General features: G+C 41.5%; 1 protein-coding gene across 1 annotated transcript; it reads left to right on the forward strand.

The window, feature by feature from the left end:
* Positions 1–659: 659 nt before the first annotated feature.
* On the forward strand, positions 660–19,042 carry acanb (aggrecan b). The gene is made up of 19 exons (XM_031295186.2): positions 660–719; positions 6,406–6,490; positions 7,019–7,402; positions 7,723–7,897; positions 8,613–8,740; positions 8,861–9,154; positions 9,366–9,563; positions 10,421–10,595; positions 10,711–10,838; positions 10,935–11,228; positions 11,362–11,469; positions 11,638–11,745; positions 11,928–12,965; positions 13,161–13,274; positions 13,458–13,616; positions 14,046–14,128; positions 14,211–14,355; positions 14,581–14,763; positions 16,788–19,042. Exons 2-19 carry the CDS (start codon positions 6,412–6,414, stop codon positions 16,877–16,879), a joined length of 3,885 nt encoding a protein of 1,294 aa, XP_031151046.1. The 5' UTR covers positions 660–719; positions 6,406–6,411; the 3' UTR covers positions 16,880–19,042.
* Positions 19,043–19,335: the final 293 nt, after the last annotated feature.

Genomic DNA, 19,335 nt, shown 5'->3' on the forward strand with positions numbered 1-19,335 from the left:
AATACTGCAAATAATTATATTTATTCTTTTGTTTTCAGGCAGCATAAACTACAGCATAAGATACTGTAAGATAAACTTGTATTGTTCCTGCGCAGGGAAATTGAAAACTTGCAAATTAGTAATCAGTGTTGGCAATAAGTGTGCTGATGAACCAGCTGAATCAGTTGTGTTTAATCATAGAGTTGAGATTTATTGGTTGTATTGGTTTTGCCTACACATGTACAAGTGCAACAGGTTAGAGCAAAGACCAATTGATTGATACTAAATTATAAATAAATAATTTTTGTCAACATGCATATCTACCTGTGAAAGTTTTGGAATCATGTTTGTCTTTTGCCTTTAAAGTTTATATAGTGTATGTAGTGGGTAAAGCAGCATGAACCTCCATTCAAACCAATTTGACAGGAAGTTTGAGATAATCTGACATTTGCCAGGAGCAGCAACAATCCTTTCTTTTTAAAGATTTTGTCTGATTCTGTGCTTCAGCTTTGACATTCAAGGCTGTTTGTATGACCTCACCAACTGGCAGCAAAGGATCACATCTCTCTCTCTCTCTCTCTCTCTCTCTCTCTCTCTCTCTCTCTCTCTCTCTCGCTCTCTCTCTCGCCAACATCTAAATATGTGGTAGAGTTTGAATAAAGCTTCTTTCTGCTCTCCTACTCAGGCAGGAGCAAGAGGCCCCTGGAGTCGCTGGAACTGGGAGCTTTGGAGCATTAACGGTACGTTTCCAACTTACCACTGGATTCCCTAACAAGGAATATTGTGAAGGGGTTTTAGGGGATATACTTTGACACTTCTTCATCCTCTGATTGGGGGGACAGGTTTTGGTTGAGGTATTGTACTCAGATGTCAAAGCAAAGGTAACAGTTTGAAGTTGCTTTTTCGATATCAAGCAGTTCGGATCTCTGGGAAGTTAATTATAACTAATACTGTACAAGTCAGATTTGACATAACAGATAACATAAGGTTAGATTTCGTGCTCATGATGCCATGGGAGTTGTGATTTATTTGCTGGAAGTTTGGTATGGCTTCTAAATTTAGCTGAGGTGACTTTAATGAGTTGTTAATGGAGTCAGCTAACTAAGTGATTGTGGATTTTTGTTGGTTTAATTTCTCTGTGCTGTTGTGATTCCACAGTGATTTCAAATGTATAATGTGGCTAAAATAAGAGTTTTAAAAGCAGGATATTGTTAAAATTGTATGTGGAATACAGAAATTAATTAGTCAGTTTGTTTTCTGGATGGCTTTCCTGGATGAAGAGCAGCATGTATGTAATTTTACTCAGTTTTTGAATTCATTTTGTCTTAGTATGCCAGTACTCGATGTTTTGTGGTCCAACCCTTTATGGCTTGTGATCCCTAAGGCTTTAAACAAAGCAATGTCTACTTGTCATCGTACTACCAATTTTAAACTCTTCAATCAAAGAGGAATTTGTTTTCCTTGTTTACTTTTAGAGGCCTGAAAAGGTAAAATTATCCAATAATTCACAAGAAAAAAAGCAAAGATTAGAGGAAAGGCTGACGAAGTGGGGGTCCAACATCCAGGTTGGGAACCACTGATGGCATTATGTGGAATAAGACACTAAAAAGTGCAACAGTGCCCAAATATCTTTATATATTTATATATATATATAATCAGTTTCCAGTCTTAAATGAGGAGAACAATGTTGTTTTACTTTCAAATTCAAGCATTTGAGCAGTAGCAAACTGTGTTTGATTATTGGGAAAACAATGTTACTTATTGCAACATAGGAAACTGTCAAGAGTGACATCCTGTTACTATGGTAACATCAAGCTGTTTGAACGCAGTTGTTCAGTTAAAGCAAATGTCTTTATATTTAGGCAAATTTGTAAGCTACTGAAGTAGCATTCAAGACCTCAGATATTGTGTGTCTACTTGCGTGTATGTTTGACAAATTAAACTAATGTGCACATGCTGCTCAAGCATGTCTTTGTATGTCGGTGTCAGTACTAATGCACCCATAAGAACCTGTGAATATGATTTTTTCCCCTCCACCCATTTAACTGTACAAGAGTCTGTGTGTGTTCTCAAACACAGGCCTTACAGTATGTGTCAATAGCGACATATATACACACACTCCCATGCGTTTTCTTTACCAGGGGCATCGGACGTGCGCTCCCACACATCCCCATGGTAATCTATGAGTGTTGGTCTGTGTTTCTGTGTGTGCATGCGTATCAATGTCAACTCTGTTCTTCTGCTGAGGGACTGTAGGGTTGGAGGAGAGAGGGAGGTGGTGAGTCTCCCCTGGATGCTCGCCTTGTGTTTACCTTGGCAGGGTCGCACCCCCCAAGGCCCTGCCCCTGTCCGTTGCTGGAACAGACCATGGCCTTATTGCCCCCCACCTCAGCTGGGAGCAGAACATACCACAGCGGCCGAACAGGGGAGCCAGCAGCCACCCCACCGACTGAATGGGCACACTGTGGAGAGAGGGCTGATTGGCTTGACCTGGCCTGGTGTGGCTTACTCACGAATGCGAGTGCATGTTATGAAGTGGCCACAGTTTAAATGATGCATTTAAAGAGAGCCAAGGGTCTGCTCAATGATAGTAAGCAATAGTGAGTCGAGGTTTTGGTTGGCTCGCTCAGAGAAATGGGGAGAGGTTTTTGCTGGCGTTCTCTGTGTAAATTCATTGTGAGTTAGTGCAGTTTGATTTCTAGCTAGTTTTGCTGTCTTTATCCATTTTTGGGAGGCCCACCTTGACTGTGACATATTGCATTGTAATTTCATGTAAAATAATATATGACACCAGAAAAATATAGCACTAATATCTCTCTCTCTCTCTCTCTCTCTCTCTCTCTCTCTCTCTCTCTCTCTCTCTCTCTCTCTCTCTCTCTCTCTATATATATATATATATATATATATATATCTCTACCTATTTTCACTAACTCTTAAGAAAAGATACACATCAAAAGGTTGACATTTTCACTGCCCGCTCTGGTTCAGTTTCACCATCCCTGAGGAAGTGTGCTCTGTTGCACCTATAACCAAATCTATAACCACACCCAAGACTGATGTCACATTGCTCTGATACACCCTGAAATACACTTCTACATCAGACCCTAAGTTAAACCACAAAGATTTTCAGCTGCTGTTAAGTTTCTCTTTATTAGAAATACTGTATACATTATATATTGCCCTTGATCCTATAGCAAGACAGTTGACATGCAGTTTCAATAGAATTAAATGTTTCCATGAATAAATATTAAGAAGGCAATGATAATGATTTGGTGTATATCCCTTAAAATCATAGAGCTGAGACTTCATTCTTGTCTTAACATTTTAGACCAATTTTAAACAATCCTACATGAAGAAATCCACTGTTGAAGATGAAGAGATATCCATTTCATCAATCGCAAATGTCTCCAAAGCTACTTAAAGGAATGTTATATTAATGCTCATATGCATGAGCGACATCTTAAAAGGAGATGTTAATGGAAGGTTGTTGTTGTTGGAAAGATCAATTTGGGAATAATAGAAATTTGGTAATAATCGAGAAAAGTTGAGAATAAGTCCAACTATGTTATATAATTGTAAAAAAAAAAAAATCAGGAATCACCCCCCAAAACAATAAAACATCGAAGGAGTTACAATACGTCATTGCAAAGAGTTTCCGGTGGTGGACTGAAGATCAGAGCCTGATAATAAAACAGTGTGCGATTATTCCAGGAAGGATCTGTCTACATATGCCGTGTGGTATTTTGTGTTTCCTCTCAAACTAAGCAAACATTCACTCTCAGACAGATCTTAGTCAGCAGGGCAAATATTAGTCCTAGTGTACTGTAGCCTATATGCTCTGGCTTTGTGGAACTCAGAGAATGCTGGCAGATCCCACGCATGAATGCACGCACGCACGCACGCACGCACGCACGCACACAACATGCAGTCTAATAGTGTGTTACAGTGAATAGATATGATCGTAAAAAAGGTCACTGCATTTTTCTTTTAGCCTTTCATCAGGCTGCCAGTCTCAGGTCAGCCACCGCAAACACTTTGTGACTGTGAGCTCCAGGTTTATTGGTTGAAAATATCTCTGTGTGGCTGTTTGGAATGAACTGAGTGCGTTCTGCAGCCCGTCCTGGGGCTTGTGAACGCAGCACAATGAGGGTTCAGTTGGGACTCTCAACGGTTTTGTATGTTTGGCTGTGCTGCACGTCACAGCAGTGGAAAGCTGAGAGAAAATAAGCAATGTGGTTATTAGGGCTTGACAGATGTGGGTTTGCGATAGTGGAGCTGATGTTTTTGGACTCGTTGCTTTAAATGAAAATTTACAGAAAACAGAAAGAAAAAAAAGCAAGACTAAGAGCCTACTGCCATGCAGCCATTGGAGCTTTGAGCTAAATGCCAACATCAGCATGCTAACATGCTCACAATGACAATGCTACTAGGGTTGGGTACCGAAACCCGGTTCCACTATGGAACGCAACCGGTAGGAATTGGACCGGATTATAACGCAAATTTCGGTTCCATTACACACTTTCACTGGCAATCACATCATAGCCACGCCCTAAAAGCCGATTTTAAAATCAACAAGACCATAATTGAAAAAATGAACATCATTCTGTATTGCAGAAGACTTAAAACTAGCAATTGAGACCATAAACTCATTATGAAAATGTTTACTGAGGTAATACATCAAGTGAGAAGTGAGTCACTTTCTCATAGACTTCTACAGAAACCGACCTCCTTTTGCAACCGCACGTGTCACCCTCTGCTGGAATTCAGATAGAATGCAGGTTTAAGGCACTTCTGCATTTGCAGCACTTTGCCGAACCAGATGCATTATCCATTAATATTATACAGTCTATGGTTCCACTTAATGTGTCAACTGAAATATTTTCCCTACGTACAAATATCACACTTTCTCTGTAGTCTACTGTTAGCTAGCTACTGTAAATGTAGATTACTTTTAAAATGTTCCCTATGGGCTCACCAAAATGGACGTAAAAACATATTAACCATTCACTTTTCAGTTTTTCAAGAATCGGTTTAGGAATCGGAATCGTTTTAAAAGTACTGGTTCGGCATTGGAATTGTAAAAATCGAAACGATACCCAATCCTAAATGCTACCATACTGATGTATAGCAAGTATAATGTTTAAGATGTTTACTATCTTAGTTTGAAGAATCCTAGAATGCTAGAATTAGCAGTAAACACAATATAAGTACAGCTGAGGCTGATGGTAATGACATTAGTTTGCAGGACTCATAAATGTATTGCACACATTCAATATTTGACCTGATGATGACGCTAGAGGAAATGTCAGAGAATCACCAAAGTCTTTACGATTCATCCTGAGGGCACTATGGATATTTGTACCAGATTTAATGGTAATCCATCAAATAGTTGTTGAGATATTTCGCTAAAAGACAAAAATGTCAACCTCATGGTGGCGTTAAAGGGAAAAGTCACGGGATCACCAAAGTCAGGATGCTTCATCCTCTGGGAACCATACATGTCTGCACAAAAAGTAAATTGAAGTAGTTTGGAAAGTAGACCAAGTGGTGGAAAAACTGACTTCTCTAACCATGTAGCTAATAAGCTAAATAAGAACTCAATTAAATAAAAGCACAAATAAATACTTCATAGCAGTTTTTTGTGGGAAATTTGGCTTAGAGCATGGCAAATACAAGCATGCATATATTTATTGGCAAGCAGATGAATTCTTACTCTATTTGTAATCGGAAAGACTTGAGATACTGATAACAATTTGACAGCAGCAGATTGTTTTTTCATACATGCACAAGCACCATAAATATACTGTATGAACCGTTAGTAAGGTGGAAAAAATGCTTCATTTAGTACAAGTAATTTCTTGGAAAATGAAAAAGTGTTTGAAATGAATGAATTTACTTCTCCCTCTCAGCCTGAACTTAATTTTAGTACTAAAAACATTTCCTGTGCCTTGAGACAGAGGAGCTTTCATTCCTCAGTGAGCATGTAAGGTATTTCTAAATCATACTAGAGATTCTTGACGTCCACTTTCCATTTTAGCCAATGAGGCTGACGTAATAACCAACCAAATGTAGTATCCTAGATAGCATGGAATATGAATGTAAGTGTACAGGAGTTTGGAAAAAACACAGTGGCTTTCAGAGGCAGAGGAAATGATAATAAACCCGCTTATTCATTCTAACACTTACTTCATTGTTCATTCAGTGCAGCATTTGAGAGCAGTTAGAAAGTGTTTATCATTTTACATTCCCTCTATATACTTTATTCTATGATTATGCTAATTTTGTGATGTGATGTGAAAAGGCCAAATAGCACTATAAACATTACAATGGCTTTCAGTAACTTTGAGCTCTGTCTGTCCTTTCCATCATTAATTATCTCCTCTACACAAATTTGATTCCAGTGTTGTCCATTTGGGTGTTTTTCAGGTAACGATGACCCCCCTGCTTCTGCTTTGTGTGTCCTTGCCCTTCATCTCGGCAACAGTATTGTTTGAGCTTAAAAACCATGATGGTAAGTGTGATTTAATAAGATGGATTCTTCATTGTCATTGTGTAAACAATTAAATACGTGTCTCCAGACACTTTGGAAACCGGACTATAAGACAAAGAGAAATGACTAGTAAGCTGTATTATAAAGGTAATTGTTAGTTCTGTCATTATCTTTTGTGTAATTCTTTTTTCCTAGTAATTTCCACAGATGCAATATTCCCCCCAAAAGTGACAAGCAGTACAAGAACAAAGTAGTCCTAGGACAGTTTTAAATGTGTTTTTGGTTGGATTTTGACTGTTGGTTTGCTTAGTTTGTAGATCAAGTTGTTTAATTAATTTTATGTAGGGTTGGTGGATCGATCACTGGCTCCTTGTGTCCAAATTTTAAAGTGTCCTTGAGCAGGAACCCATAATTGCTACAGCCTTGTATGGTAGTTCTGCCGCCCTTGGTGTGTAAATGAGTGTATCTGCACTATACTGTATATTAGGTTGTATTCTCCTTAACACATAAAAAGACTAAAAACATAACCGTGACCTATCTTTGCATTAGACTTGGATGGCACAATGCGTGTCAGCATCCCTATGGAGATGCCTCTCCATCCTCTGCTGGGCAGCAAGGTAGTGGTACCATGTTACTTCCAGGACAACACAGTCAATGATACCGGAGCCCCGACCGTCGCCCCGCTCTCCCACCGCATCAAATGGACCTACGTCACCAAGGAGAAAGTCACCACGATCCTGGTGGCGTCAGAGGGAAAAGTTCAAGTGGAGACAGAGTATTTAGACAGAGTGACGATGATCAACTACCCGCTGGTGCCCACTGATGCAACCATCGAGATAACAGAGCTGAGGTCCAAAGATTCTGGCACCTACCGCTGCGAGGTGATGCACGGCATTGAGGACAACTATGACTCTGTGGACATCCAGGTTCAGGGTACGCCACAGAAACATTAAGTTTCATTTAATCTACTGCAATATTAAAACCATTATCTACTCACCACATGGAAGTCAAACTTCCTTCAGTACATAAAACAACTTAGCCCCTGGAATTTATCTCAAAGGTCCTCTTTTACTAAAGGTTTACAGGAAGATCTTTTTACATGTCCAAAAAAAGTTAAAACTTCTATAAACATGTTTGCAGCAAAATCCAAGTGTTGCTAAAACTTTATTCAATATTTTCCTCAAAAACAATGCTCTTAGTGCACATGTAGAGCCCAGTATCTAATATTGAAGATCACTTTCCGTATCTCACAGGTATTGTGTTCCACTACCGAGCCATCTCCACCCGCTACACCCTGACGTTCGAGAAGGCAAAGGCCGCCTGCATCCAAAACAGTGCCACCATTGCCACTCCAGCCCAGCTGCAGGCTGCTTACGATGACGGATACCACCAGTGTGATGCTGGATGGCTCTCGGATCAGACTGTCAGGTAGTGTCCGTCAATCCATCCTTCATTTCTAAACTGCTTATACTGATCATTATGGACAGGCAGCCATCAAACAAAGTTACAGTCACACCTACGGGCTATTTAAAGTTTCCAATTCACCAAACCAGCATGTCAAAAGCCACGCAGATAAAAGAATAAAGTGCAAATTCCACACAGAAAGGACAGGCTGGCCTGCAAATTCAAACCCAATATCTTGTTTTGTTGCTGAATGACCACTGAGCCACTCTACTGCAGAAGTTCATTTATGCTTTAATGAACTGGTGTATTTATAGCTGTTTTGAATGGCCAGACTTGAAGACAGGGTAAAAAATGTCTACTGTAAAAGAGTGGGAAAACATTAAAAAAAACGTACAAATATGGATAATGGTGCACACTTTCAGACAGTCTTTCCTCAAAGGCATTCATGCTGTTGACAGAAGTAGTTGTAAGAAGAATAAAAAGAGATAGTTTGAGAGAGAAGTTCCGACATACGGGAGTGCAGAAAGAGAGGGGTTTAGACACCATTCGACCATTTCACAAGCACTACCAAAATTATGTTTTGGGCTTTGGTGTCTAATTTTGACAGCGATAATATAAAACTAAATAATATCTTAAACATACCAACACACTTGCAATAAATGACAGTAAAAGAACTGATGTTGTTACTGACTTTTTATCAAAGTCCATCTGCTGACCGACTTCTCCCTTGACCTCTCAGGTACCCCATCCATGAGCCGCGGGAACGTTGCTTTGGAGACAAGGAGGACTTCCCTGGCGTGAGAACCTATGGCGTGAGAGATGTCAATGAGACCTACGACGTGTACTGTTTTGCTGAGAAGCTGTCAGGTACACTTATCGAACAAGGGTAGCAACAAAGGCTGCCTGACCCACATTAACCTCTGTAGTGTATACATAACTGTCACTGTCATGTCAATGACATGTGTCTCTCTTCCTCTCTCCTCCCAGGCAGGGTCTTCTACTCCATGTCTGTAGAGAAGTTTACCTTCTATGAAGCAGGAGATCAGTGTGCCAAACTCGGTGCCCGACTCGCTACCACCGGAGAGCTATACCTGGCCTGGAAGGCTGGCATGGATGTGTGTAATGCTGGCTGGCTGGCGGACAGGAGCGTACGCTACCCTATCAACATCGCCAGGCCTCAGTGTGGAGGGGGGCTTCTGGGAGTAAGAACTGTCTACCTGTTCCCCAACCAGACAGGATACCCCTACCCAGACTCTCGCTACGATGCTGTCTGCTTCCAAGGTAAATCCTTCCTGGAGATTTTAGGGGAAATCTACCTGGACAAACGATACATGTTCAGTGGATTCTGGGAGCTTCTTTGTTGACATAACTCATAGCTGTTTTGTAATAATGCTAATTTAGGGTGGATTTCTTCTATAATATTTCTGAAATTCCTGGGACCCTTAAGACTTTAAAACATTTATCAAACAATTATGCAATCTTCTCTCCTCAGCTGGTGAGGATGCCGACGCCGTTCCCATGAGGACCACTCCTTTTCCAGACATAATCCCCATGACACCCGCCCCTGGGATGTACCCAAGCTTCACCCCGACACCTGGGGGAGAGGAGATCAAGCGTGGAGAAGTCGCCGTCTCCCTACTGCCCGTCCCGCCCAGTATGACAGACTTAGATTCTGCCATGGCTCCCACAGGTAAGTTGGTTATGTACTTGATCAATAAAAAAAAAAAAAACCTGTTGGAATATTTCTTTACATTTTGAGAATACATTTCTACAAAAGGTACTGTAGAGCCTTCTGAGGAGTGAAATCCAGAGGGCTGAACCTTCACTTCTTCCCCAAACAAGACAGAGTATTCCCCTTGGCATCTGTGCAAGTTCCTGCCTTTGATGATACCAAAGATAAAAAGTTGGCTGCAAACTTTGAATGTATTTGAGAGAGTCTATGGAATGGGACAGTTACTGTATGTTGACCAATTCCAATGACCTATTTGGAGATGCCAAACAAAATTCTATTTCTGTTAGCTATTCAGGTTGCAATAGCAGGCAGGAGCCTAACCAAAAACACATCCAAGTATTCAAGCAGCAGAATCCAAGTGTCAGCACTATTATGTTCAATACTTTCCCGAAATGTATTTTTACAAGCTAAATACACCACTTCTATGAAATCCTATCATGCATGCCTGTGGCTCGTTTATTGGCCAGAAGTCATTGGCTAATATGATGTTAAATAACCACAGAGCAGCCAAGAAATTACATATAAATGTTCAAACTATGAGTAGATGACCACAGTTTGCATCTGGAAAATGTGATTTATATACTATATACATACTATGCAATGATTTGCATAGTATGTATAAAAGCGTCAGCTAAATGACATGTAATGTAATGTAATGTAATGCAATGTAATGTAATGAAAATAATGGCATAATGTGAAAATATGTAGAGAGAAAGTAGGCTAAGCTGGAAGAAGAGTAAATTACATAAAATGAGAGTTTTTACCTTCCTTCTGTCCTATTGTGTTTCTTCTCTTCCCTCACTTTCATTTCTCAGGTGTGGTGTTCCACTACCGACCCATCACCGGTCGGTACACTCTGACTTTTGTGGAGGCTCAGCAGGCCTGCCAGAGTGTCGGGGCGGTCATCGCCAGCCCCCAGCAGCTGCAAGCAGCTTTCGAGAAAGGCCTGCACCAATGTGATGCTGGCTGGCTCCGCGACCAGACTGTCAGGTGAGCTGGAGGCATGTGTAGGATAGAGATAGACCAATATATCATGATTCCTGGAGGGATATCATGGCAAAGCAAAACTTTAATATGATGTACCAATATTCTCTTTCATGCTCAGGTATCCCATCGTGTCACCCAGAGATAACTGTGCAGGTAATCTGCCACAACTCAAAGGAGTCAGATCCTACGGCCTGAGACCAGCTAGCGAACATTACGATGTTTTTTGTTATGTGGAACGTCTGCGAGGTGAGGAGCTCACTCACTTAAATATCTATCCACCTACCTATCTACTGTATCTGACATGTTTGAGCTCTTCTAAATGTCTGTGAATGTTTCTTCCAGGTGAGGTCTTCTTCACCAGTGACTATGACAGCTTCTCCTTTGAGGAGGCTGTGCAGCACTGTCAGAAACTCAACACCACCTTGGCCACCACTGGGCAGCTGTTCGCTGCCTGGAACCAAGGGTTTGACAAGTGCCGTCCAGGCTGGCTGATGGACCGTAGTGTCCGCTACCCCATTACAACTCCCAGGTCACACTGTGGAGGTGGTCAGGTTGGGGTTCACATGATCTATGCCTACCCCAACCAGACAGGATTTCCTGATGAGCATTCACGTTATGATGCTTACTGTTTCAAAGGTAGGAAAGGGTTAGGTGTCTTAAAGTCTCCTAAACAGCACTTCTTCCAGACAAATTCACCAACATTAGATGTTATTGCTATTCCTTAAAAACTTGCATTAACTAATCTGTTATTTCATTTTGTCTTTTTCAGCTGAAATTCCCGTTGTTGACGTTGAACATGAAACCAGTGTGACTCTGACGATGACGGTGGATGTTATCAACAAGACAACAGTCACAGTTGATCAATTTGCTCCTACAGGTGAGACGGATGCATGAAATCTGTTTTCTGAAGTCCTCGTTAATACCTTGGCTTGGTCTTGAGGTTTTATTATTTCTCAAAATACGTAGTCCTAAATATTATCTTAATTTTGTATATATAATATAATTTGCATAGCATGCATCTTCATCACCTCTTGTTTGTTTTTAGTTGAAACTACTGTGCACTACAATGAAACTGAAACCAGTGCGAATATTACTGAAATAGAGGATTTTATCAACAAGACAACCATCACAACTCATGAAGTTGCTCCCACTGGTAAGACAACTGGAAATAAATGTGTGACTGAAAAGTGTCTTTTACTTTCCCTTTTAATTGCTTACAATCATTAGGCTACAGTTATATTATTTCAATAAAGCTAAACACAATGTTTCACTTTGCTAAACAAGATATAACAAAGTATCTAATTTACTCTTGATTCTCCTTAATATTTCAACCAGTGAGACCCCTTTTACCTCCAGTCTCTGTTGATGTGTCTGGCTCTGGTTCAGCTGATCATTCAGCCAGTGGGGAGAGCTCAGGGGAGTCTGGCACCTCCGGTACCATTGTTGAGGTCTCCGGTTCAGGACAGAACGTCATCTTCAGCGGACGCACTGACATCTTCTCCGGAGATCACTCTGCCTCTGGAGGTCTGCAGGAGGCAGAAGGGGGAAGTGCTGTCATTGTCACATCTGGAGAACTGGGTAGTGCATCTGGATCTGGGGAGGGGTTAGACGGACAACAATCTGGCTTCATTGTATCGGGATCAGGTTTTACTAGTGGAAGTGGGGACATCAGTGGTAGCAGTGGTGACTTGATCATCATGGTGGATGGGAAGATGGAGGAGGTGTCGAAACCTTATCAAAAACCCACTGAGCAGGAGTTAGGCCAGGGAGGCATTGATACCAGTGGGGCATTCTTGGAATCAAGTACGTCCGGATCTGGAAGTATGTCCGGGTCAGGCTCGGGTGGATCTTCTGGCATCTCATTTGTCGACCACAGTACCGTTGATCTGACAGTCCAGCCATCCGGTGAGCAGGAGGTGTCTGGATATCGCCCCTTTGGATCTGGGGTCCACAGCGGCTTTCCCAGTGGTTTTCCATCTGGTGTCTCAGGCAGCGGCTCTGCCTCTGGGGACTATATGCTGCATCGTGGTGATGTCATTTACCGAACAGACAATGACATGATTGAAGTTACCGAACTGCCACAGGTACGCCACCCTGAGCAGAGACAGGGGGTGGTGGAGGTAAGCGGGGAAGGAAGTGGGTCAGGGCACCATCATGAATTTAGTGCCACTTTGGACCAAAGCTTGCATCTCTCAGGAAGTGGAGCCCCTAATGAAAAACCATCTGCTAAGAAGATTTATGTCGCCCTACCCCCTGGAATGACTCCTACAGTTTATGCAGTGACTCCAGACGCAGCCTACACCAGCCCAACCACAGCACCGTCGTTGTCATTAGCAACCCCTTCTGCAGTGGAGCAACCTGAAGTAGTGGAAGGTATGTTGTGATATCATACTGTTTCGTGAGGCCAAAAAAGCTGCCGTATTCACATAATTAACATTTTGGGAAATGCACTTCTATGTCCACCTAAGTATTTTAGCAATTCTCCTTGTAATGCAGCACCACTGATGAACTAGAACTACTTAATCAGCAATAGTGTTCAAAGTAAAGTATCTTTCTCTCTGCTGTCAGCCTCTGCAGACCCCTGTGATCCAAACCCCTGCGGTTCAGGATCCTGCTCTGTGCAGGAAGAGCTCGCTGTGTGTCAGTGTCCTACTGGTTTCACTGGTGAAGCCTGCTCAACACGTGAGTCACCAAACTACCATAACAAACACCACTGTATTGTTTGTATTGCCATTTAGCTTGTACTGGATACCAATACAGAAATTCTATCTTTTATATACAGCATTTTATGCTTTTGTCATATGTGTTTTACTGTGTGTGTGTGTGTGTGTGTGTGTGTGTGTGTGTGTGTGTGTGTGTGTGTAGCTGTGCAGGGCTGTGCCGAGGGCTGGTTGGAGTTCAAGGGAAGCTGTTACCTCCACTTTTCGGAGAGAAACACCTGGTCTGAGGCTGAGCAACGCTGCCAGGAGGTCAACGCCCACCTGGTCAGCATTGGCTCCCAAGAGGAGCAGCAGTTTGTCAATTGTGAGTAGCTCAGTGTGTGCTTCTACCTGTTCCCGCATGTTTTTGCTACAGTTAAGGTAATTCTATTTTTCTCCAAAATGTATGGGTTCTTCCTTGGTCCATGCTACACCCTTCCATCAAGTTTCATGAACATCGCGCCAGTAGTTTTTCTGTAATCCTGCTGACAGACAGACAAACAAACAAACGGACAAACTGAAAACATATCCTCCTTGGCGGAGGTAAACATCTAACAGGTCGGACAGTATAAGTAAAGGGGAGAATGTCTAACTTTTAAGAGCTATAAATGCTACATTGCTGGTCTGGTTTGATGAAATAGGGAGGGATAATGTATCTTGTTACTACTACAGCCATTTGAGGGATGCAAGGATACTATGAGGGAGGACATCTATAAGACGTTTAAGCTAAAATATATTTTTCTTTGCAATGCAGCCAATGGCCAGGATTACCAGTGGATTGGACTTAATGACAAAGATGTGCAGAATGAGTTCCGCTGGACAGACAGCAGTCCTCTGGTGAGTTTGGTTGCTTAACAACTCTCTACATAATTTATCTTTTATATGTAGCTATTAATGATCGTCTTTGTAACGTCCTTAGACCTTTGAGAACTGGAGGCCCAACCAGCCAGATAACTACTTCAACTCTGAGGAGGATTGTGTGGTGATGATCTGGCATGAGGGCGGACAGTGGAATGACGTGCCTTGCAACTACCATCTTCCCTTCACCTGCAAGACTGGACCTGGTATGCTTACTAGGTTGGAATACGTATCTGGCCAAGAAGTGATTCTGGAAATTCTTTCTAGTAGGAAAATTTGCCTGGGATGTGAAACAGTTGGATTACTAAAAAATGTAACCAGCAACCATGACCAAGACGAGATTCGTAACCACCAACTGTCACTTGACCTCTGTTAATTAATAAACTTTATTTTTGTATCATTTTTAATTGGTTGTCCGTCTTCTTTTTCAGCCATGTGCCGAGCTCCTCCTGAGGTGGAACACGGTCGGCCAATGGGCAGCGGCAGAGAGCGCTACCCCGTCGACTCTATAGTCCGCTACCAGTGTGACGCAGGCTACACACAGCGCCACCTGCCCGTCATACGCTGCATGCCAGACGGACAGTGGGAGAAGCCACAAGTGGAATGTACAGAAGGTGAGCTTGCAGGGATATGCTGACATGTGGATTTACCATCCCGAATTTAAAAATGATGGTGTCTTAAAACAACAACATGCAACTGTGGCTCAGTTAACAGCTAATTTTAGCAGCATCAGCCAAAAACAACCAAAACAGGAGGAATTAAGAGCACAACTGCCCCTCTATATATAGTGGAAATGTTGAGTTCAAAAGTAGCTTTTATCACATATTAGATCTGTTGGATCCAACATAAGTGTGTGGTCTCTAAAGCTGAATTTATAGTTGTGCATTGAGGAGTTACAGCGTAGCTTCAGAACCTAAGCGCATAGCTGCCATAGCTACACCAACGATGAGATAATCATAGAAATGTAGACTCAGTAGTCTTCCCCTTAACACAATAAGCCATTTCCAAGATAAATCTGCTCACCTTGATCACCACTTGGTGTCACAGTAAATCTAAACAAAGCGATTGTGTGGGTGTTTCTGTTAAGTAATGAGACAAGGCTAATATCTATATATCTATATCATGTATGTGATATTGTACACTAGGGCATTAAAGAATAGTGTAGTTTAGTAGTCATCAACTACTCCCCAAAAGTCGGGGAAATGCAATCTCGCCAATAAACATAAATGTCCCCAGATTTCATGAAGTTTATAAATTTGTTTATTGAAAAACATAAATAATGGCTGACACACAGCGGAATGAGCCGTCATAAGGACACAGATAATTAACACATTTTCCTCAGATAGCAAGCGTAACCAAAAAATAGGCTGTAAACTGTGTAGTCTTGCATTGCCAGACCTTCCTTCACAGCTCTGCGGAGGAGGATCTAGCTAGTCCACACATCATTCGATGGAAGGATAGTAGGAAAACGTGCTCTGGTTAATCAGCATTTCTTTAAGCCAATCACAATCGTCTGGGGCGGAGCCAAGCACCGGACGCGATAACGCGCCTCTGCAAAATAGCCTCGAGGGAACTTGTTTTGGTGGAACGTGCTCGTTCAAAAGTTGTTTTAATCGTGCAACAGAAAACTCAGATTGGACAGATAGTCTAGCTAGCTGTCTGGATTTACCCTGCAGAGATCTGAGGAGCAGTTAACCATAGTCCTCATTAATCGACCGGAGTTTAGAAAGCAAACACAAAGAGAGCGGAAGATGAGGGACATCCAGGTTGAAAATGGTGGACATCCGGCGGTTCTCCTGGCACACCGGAGCAATCCCCTAATGAATCATCGTTGATATAGACTATAAACAGTGCAAACAGAAATTCAAATCTTACTCACCACAATGAAACGGCATAATTAAAGTGTAAAACTAGATAATATCCAACATATGTGTCCCTGATAAAGTGACAGTTTATCGCTGTCGCTACAGTTCTCTTTTATTTATTATTATCCTCATTTTGCACTCCTGGTTAGCATTCAAGAAAATGTCCGCTCTACTGTATGTCCGTTGCTTTACCGCCTTGCACTGCAATGTCTTATGTTACACAGAACAACTATGACCTGTTTACCTGCACCGCCCCCTGCTGCATATCTGATGTAATTACATGCCTATCAGATACATTGCCACTACTTCATTACTGCGCCATGTTAAAACCAAAGATGAACAAATAATCGACAATAATGCGCCAGGTTGATTACTAGTTTTGATGGTCGCATATTTGAATATTCTGTGAAAACCCTACTGTACACATGTAGCAAAGGTCTCTGGTCGAACCAGGGACATTGCAGTTCATTCTGAATGCCTTAAACCCCTAGACTACCTGGGCACCCCTAGTGCATGTTTTTAATCCACTTCATTCATGAATAAGATATGGAGGACCCAGGCTAATGAGGGGAGATTTAAACCTTGAAACAAACATAAATTGTAAAGTGTGTTAAATACACCTCCTGCAGAGCTAACATTTCAACATTACACTGATGAAGAGCCCATGGTAGCTTTGAAAATGGATCCTCTAAGCCACACCACTCACAGGGTAATTTATAAGTCTATCGTGTTTACATGATGTCATCAGTATGCGTACCTTTTCTCTCCCTCAGCCGGTGCCAACAGCAACAGGCTACACAAAAGATCCCTCAGGAGAAGAAGTAAAGGGGTCAGCAGCGAACAGGAACAGAGGAAGCTGCTCTGAGCAGGAATGAAAAGGACATACAACAGAGAGCCACAAAGGACCCCCCTCTTGTAAAGAAGCATGGACACCAATGCAAATGCCCGACCAAAAAGATAACTTTCCCTACCATGTGTATACACACACACACACACACACACTAAAGCACATTTAGACAATGATAATGTAATTGACTGATGTTTTGGATCTTTGAGTGTCACCCTGCACCTTCTGAAGGCAGTTTTTTCTATGTATTTGTACTGTCTAATTTATAGCTGTGATCTAGTATTTGAAAGCATTTTTTCAATGCACATGATGACATTTTCTGCAATCAGTTGCCAGCACTGCACACAAAGTAAGGTAGATAAAATGGTCAAATAGTGATATAGAGGCTTAAGAGTGACACACAAAGTCCAAAACAGCCCATTAAAATAAACGTGTTTTCGATTGCAGCTGGATTCTCTGAAGTCAAACACATTGTTACATAGACTATTGCTATATTTTTAGGGTATTTTTCTAGATCTGTGTTTCATAGTAGTTTTTTTCTTCTTTTATTTGGTCTCGAAGGACTACAATTGTGTGCTTCAGACTGGTGAAACAATACTGTTTCTTACATTATAGGCAAAGACTGAATCTCAAACCTTTTTGGTTGTGACCCCTGAAAATACAGCAATGCGTACATGTTACATCTCCTAACCTACAATATAAGAATGGAAAAGTTAGGTTTTGTTTTATTTGAATTATCAGAGGAGGCCTACAAAAATCTAGCCTGGAAATCTAGACCCATATCTGAAAGATTAAGGGTCTGGCATTGAGTAATGAAAATGGCCCAACTCGAGGGGCGGCACTAAGCATGCATTTGAAAATCTCACTGCACACAATTGGATAACACTACGACCAATCACAACTAAGCCCCATAAGCCCCATATGCTTAGCTACCAGCGGAGCTAACTGGTAGATTAAACTGTCGTCATCTGTTTAGCTCGCCTCTGGGCCGCCTATATCAGATACACCGATGTAATTGGTGCAACTCGGCTACAAGGGCATAGTTAATGAGCATCATCACTCAATGCCAGAGTGACTCGCTGAGCAAATTAAAATTGTGCTCTTGCGAGAACTCTGGATTTCCAGGGTAACAAAAATCCAGAATTGCATAAAAACCCCAATCTGAGTAAAAGCAAGGGGTAAAAGACATGCCGATACATTGGTGATACGCCATCTTTCAAGACCGCAACCTCAAGTTTGAGAGCTACTGTGCAAAAACATTGCCACAGTTTCAGATATACTGAAATGATTGTGCTGTTCCAATTGATGATGAATATAGAAATCCAAGTTCAAGACGTGATTAAAGTCACTGCAACAGACCTGGATTGAAATAATCAGCACTCATGCACTTTTGGGAGTCTTCAGTCACTTCTGTGCTAATCATTTGAATCCAGTGCACCTTAAAGACACAAAAAAACAAACGTCATCTGTAGCCGACACATTTCAAGCAACGGAATAACCAGTGAGATTTACAGTATGGCGCTGAATTGGCTGATGGCTTTTCTGCCAGGACCAGGTTGCAAAAGATCCACACCCAGTTTTGCATTTTGCGACTTCTCAAGAGTAATCAATTTCTTCTGTCAGCACTGTCTGATATAAGAATAATGCTTTTATGTGATTCGGTGTTTGCTGAATGAATGAGTTTCTCACTGTAAATATTCTACCATTCTCTGAACAGCAGGATCTGTCAACAACTCACGCAGAGCAGACAATTTAATTGTTTGATTGATTCATAATCAACCTGTTTGTTGATTTGTTAGTTGTATTAGCTGGTAAGTTGCAGTTATGAGCTACTTATCAAGTGGGCATGACTTTTGATAGCCAGCTGAACATAAAGTCTCAGACATCTTCACGAAGGTTTCTGGCTTTGGTAATATGACAGGGTCTTTAAACAGAAATGTACTTCTTAAAACTTGAGGAATTTCACACTTTTAGGGAAAAGAAGCTGTGAAAGCAGTAAAAATGATTATGAAATATGATGAGAAAGAAGATGGAGAAGGTTGAGGTGGAGGTTATAAAATGTTGACCATGGCCTTTTAAAAGGTCAAGATTTGTTTTTCAACTCTGAAAGCAGATATTTGAGTCCGTATCTGACTTCTCACGGAACAACCACACACACACACACACACACACACACACACACACACACACACACACACAGACAATCAAACTGGTACTCTAATGGACACACAATTTAGTAAACACACTACAGAATGTGAAAGTGGATGAGTAGGCGTGACAACGCCACAAAGTGAAACACGTAGCTTGCTCAAAGTTTGTACATTTTGTACAAGTAAATAAATGAATGAAGGTGCTCTGGACACTCCTGGTGTGTGCTGAAATTCTTTTACTATTACATTACAGAGTATGCTAAGATTTCAACTTGAAGCAAACGTTTGAGTGATTATGTGGAGGCCAGTTGAAGAATCAAAATA

This window comes from Sander lucioperca, chromosome 7 (genome assembly GCF_008315115.2).
Source record: "Sander lucioperca isolate FBNREF2018 chromosome 7, SLUC_FBN_1.2, whole genome shotgun sequence".
NCBI lineage: Eukaryota > Metazoa > Chordata > Actinopteri > Perciformes > Percidae > Sander > Sander lucioperca.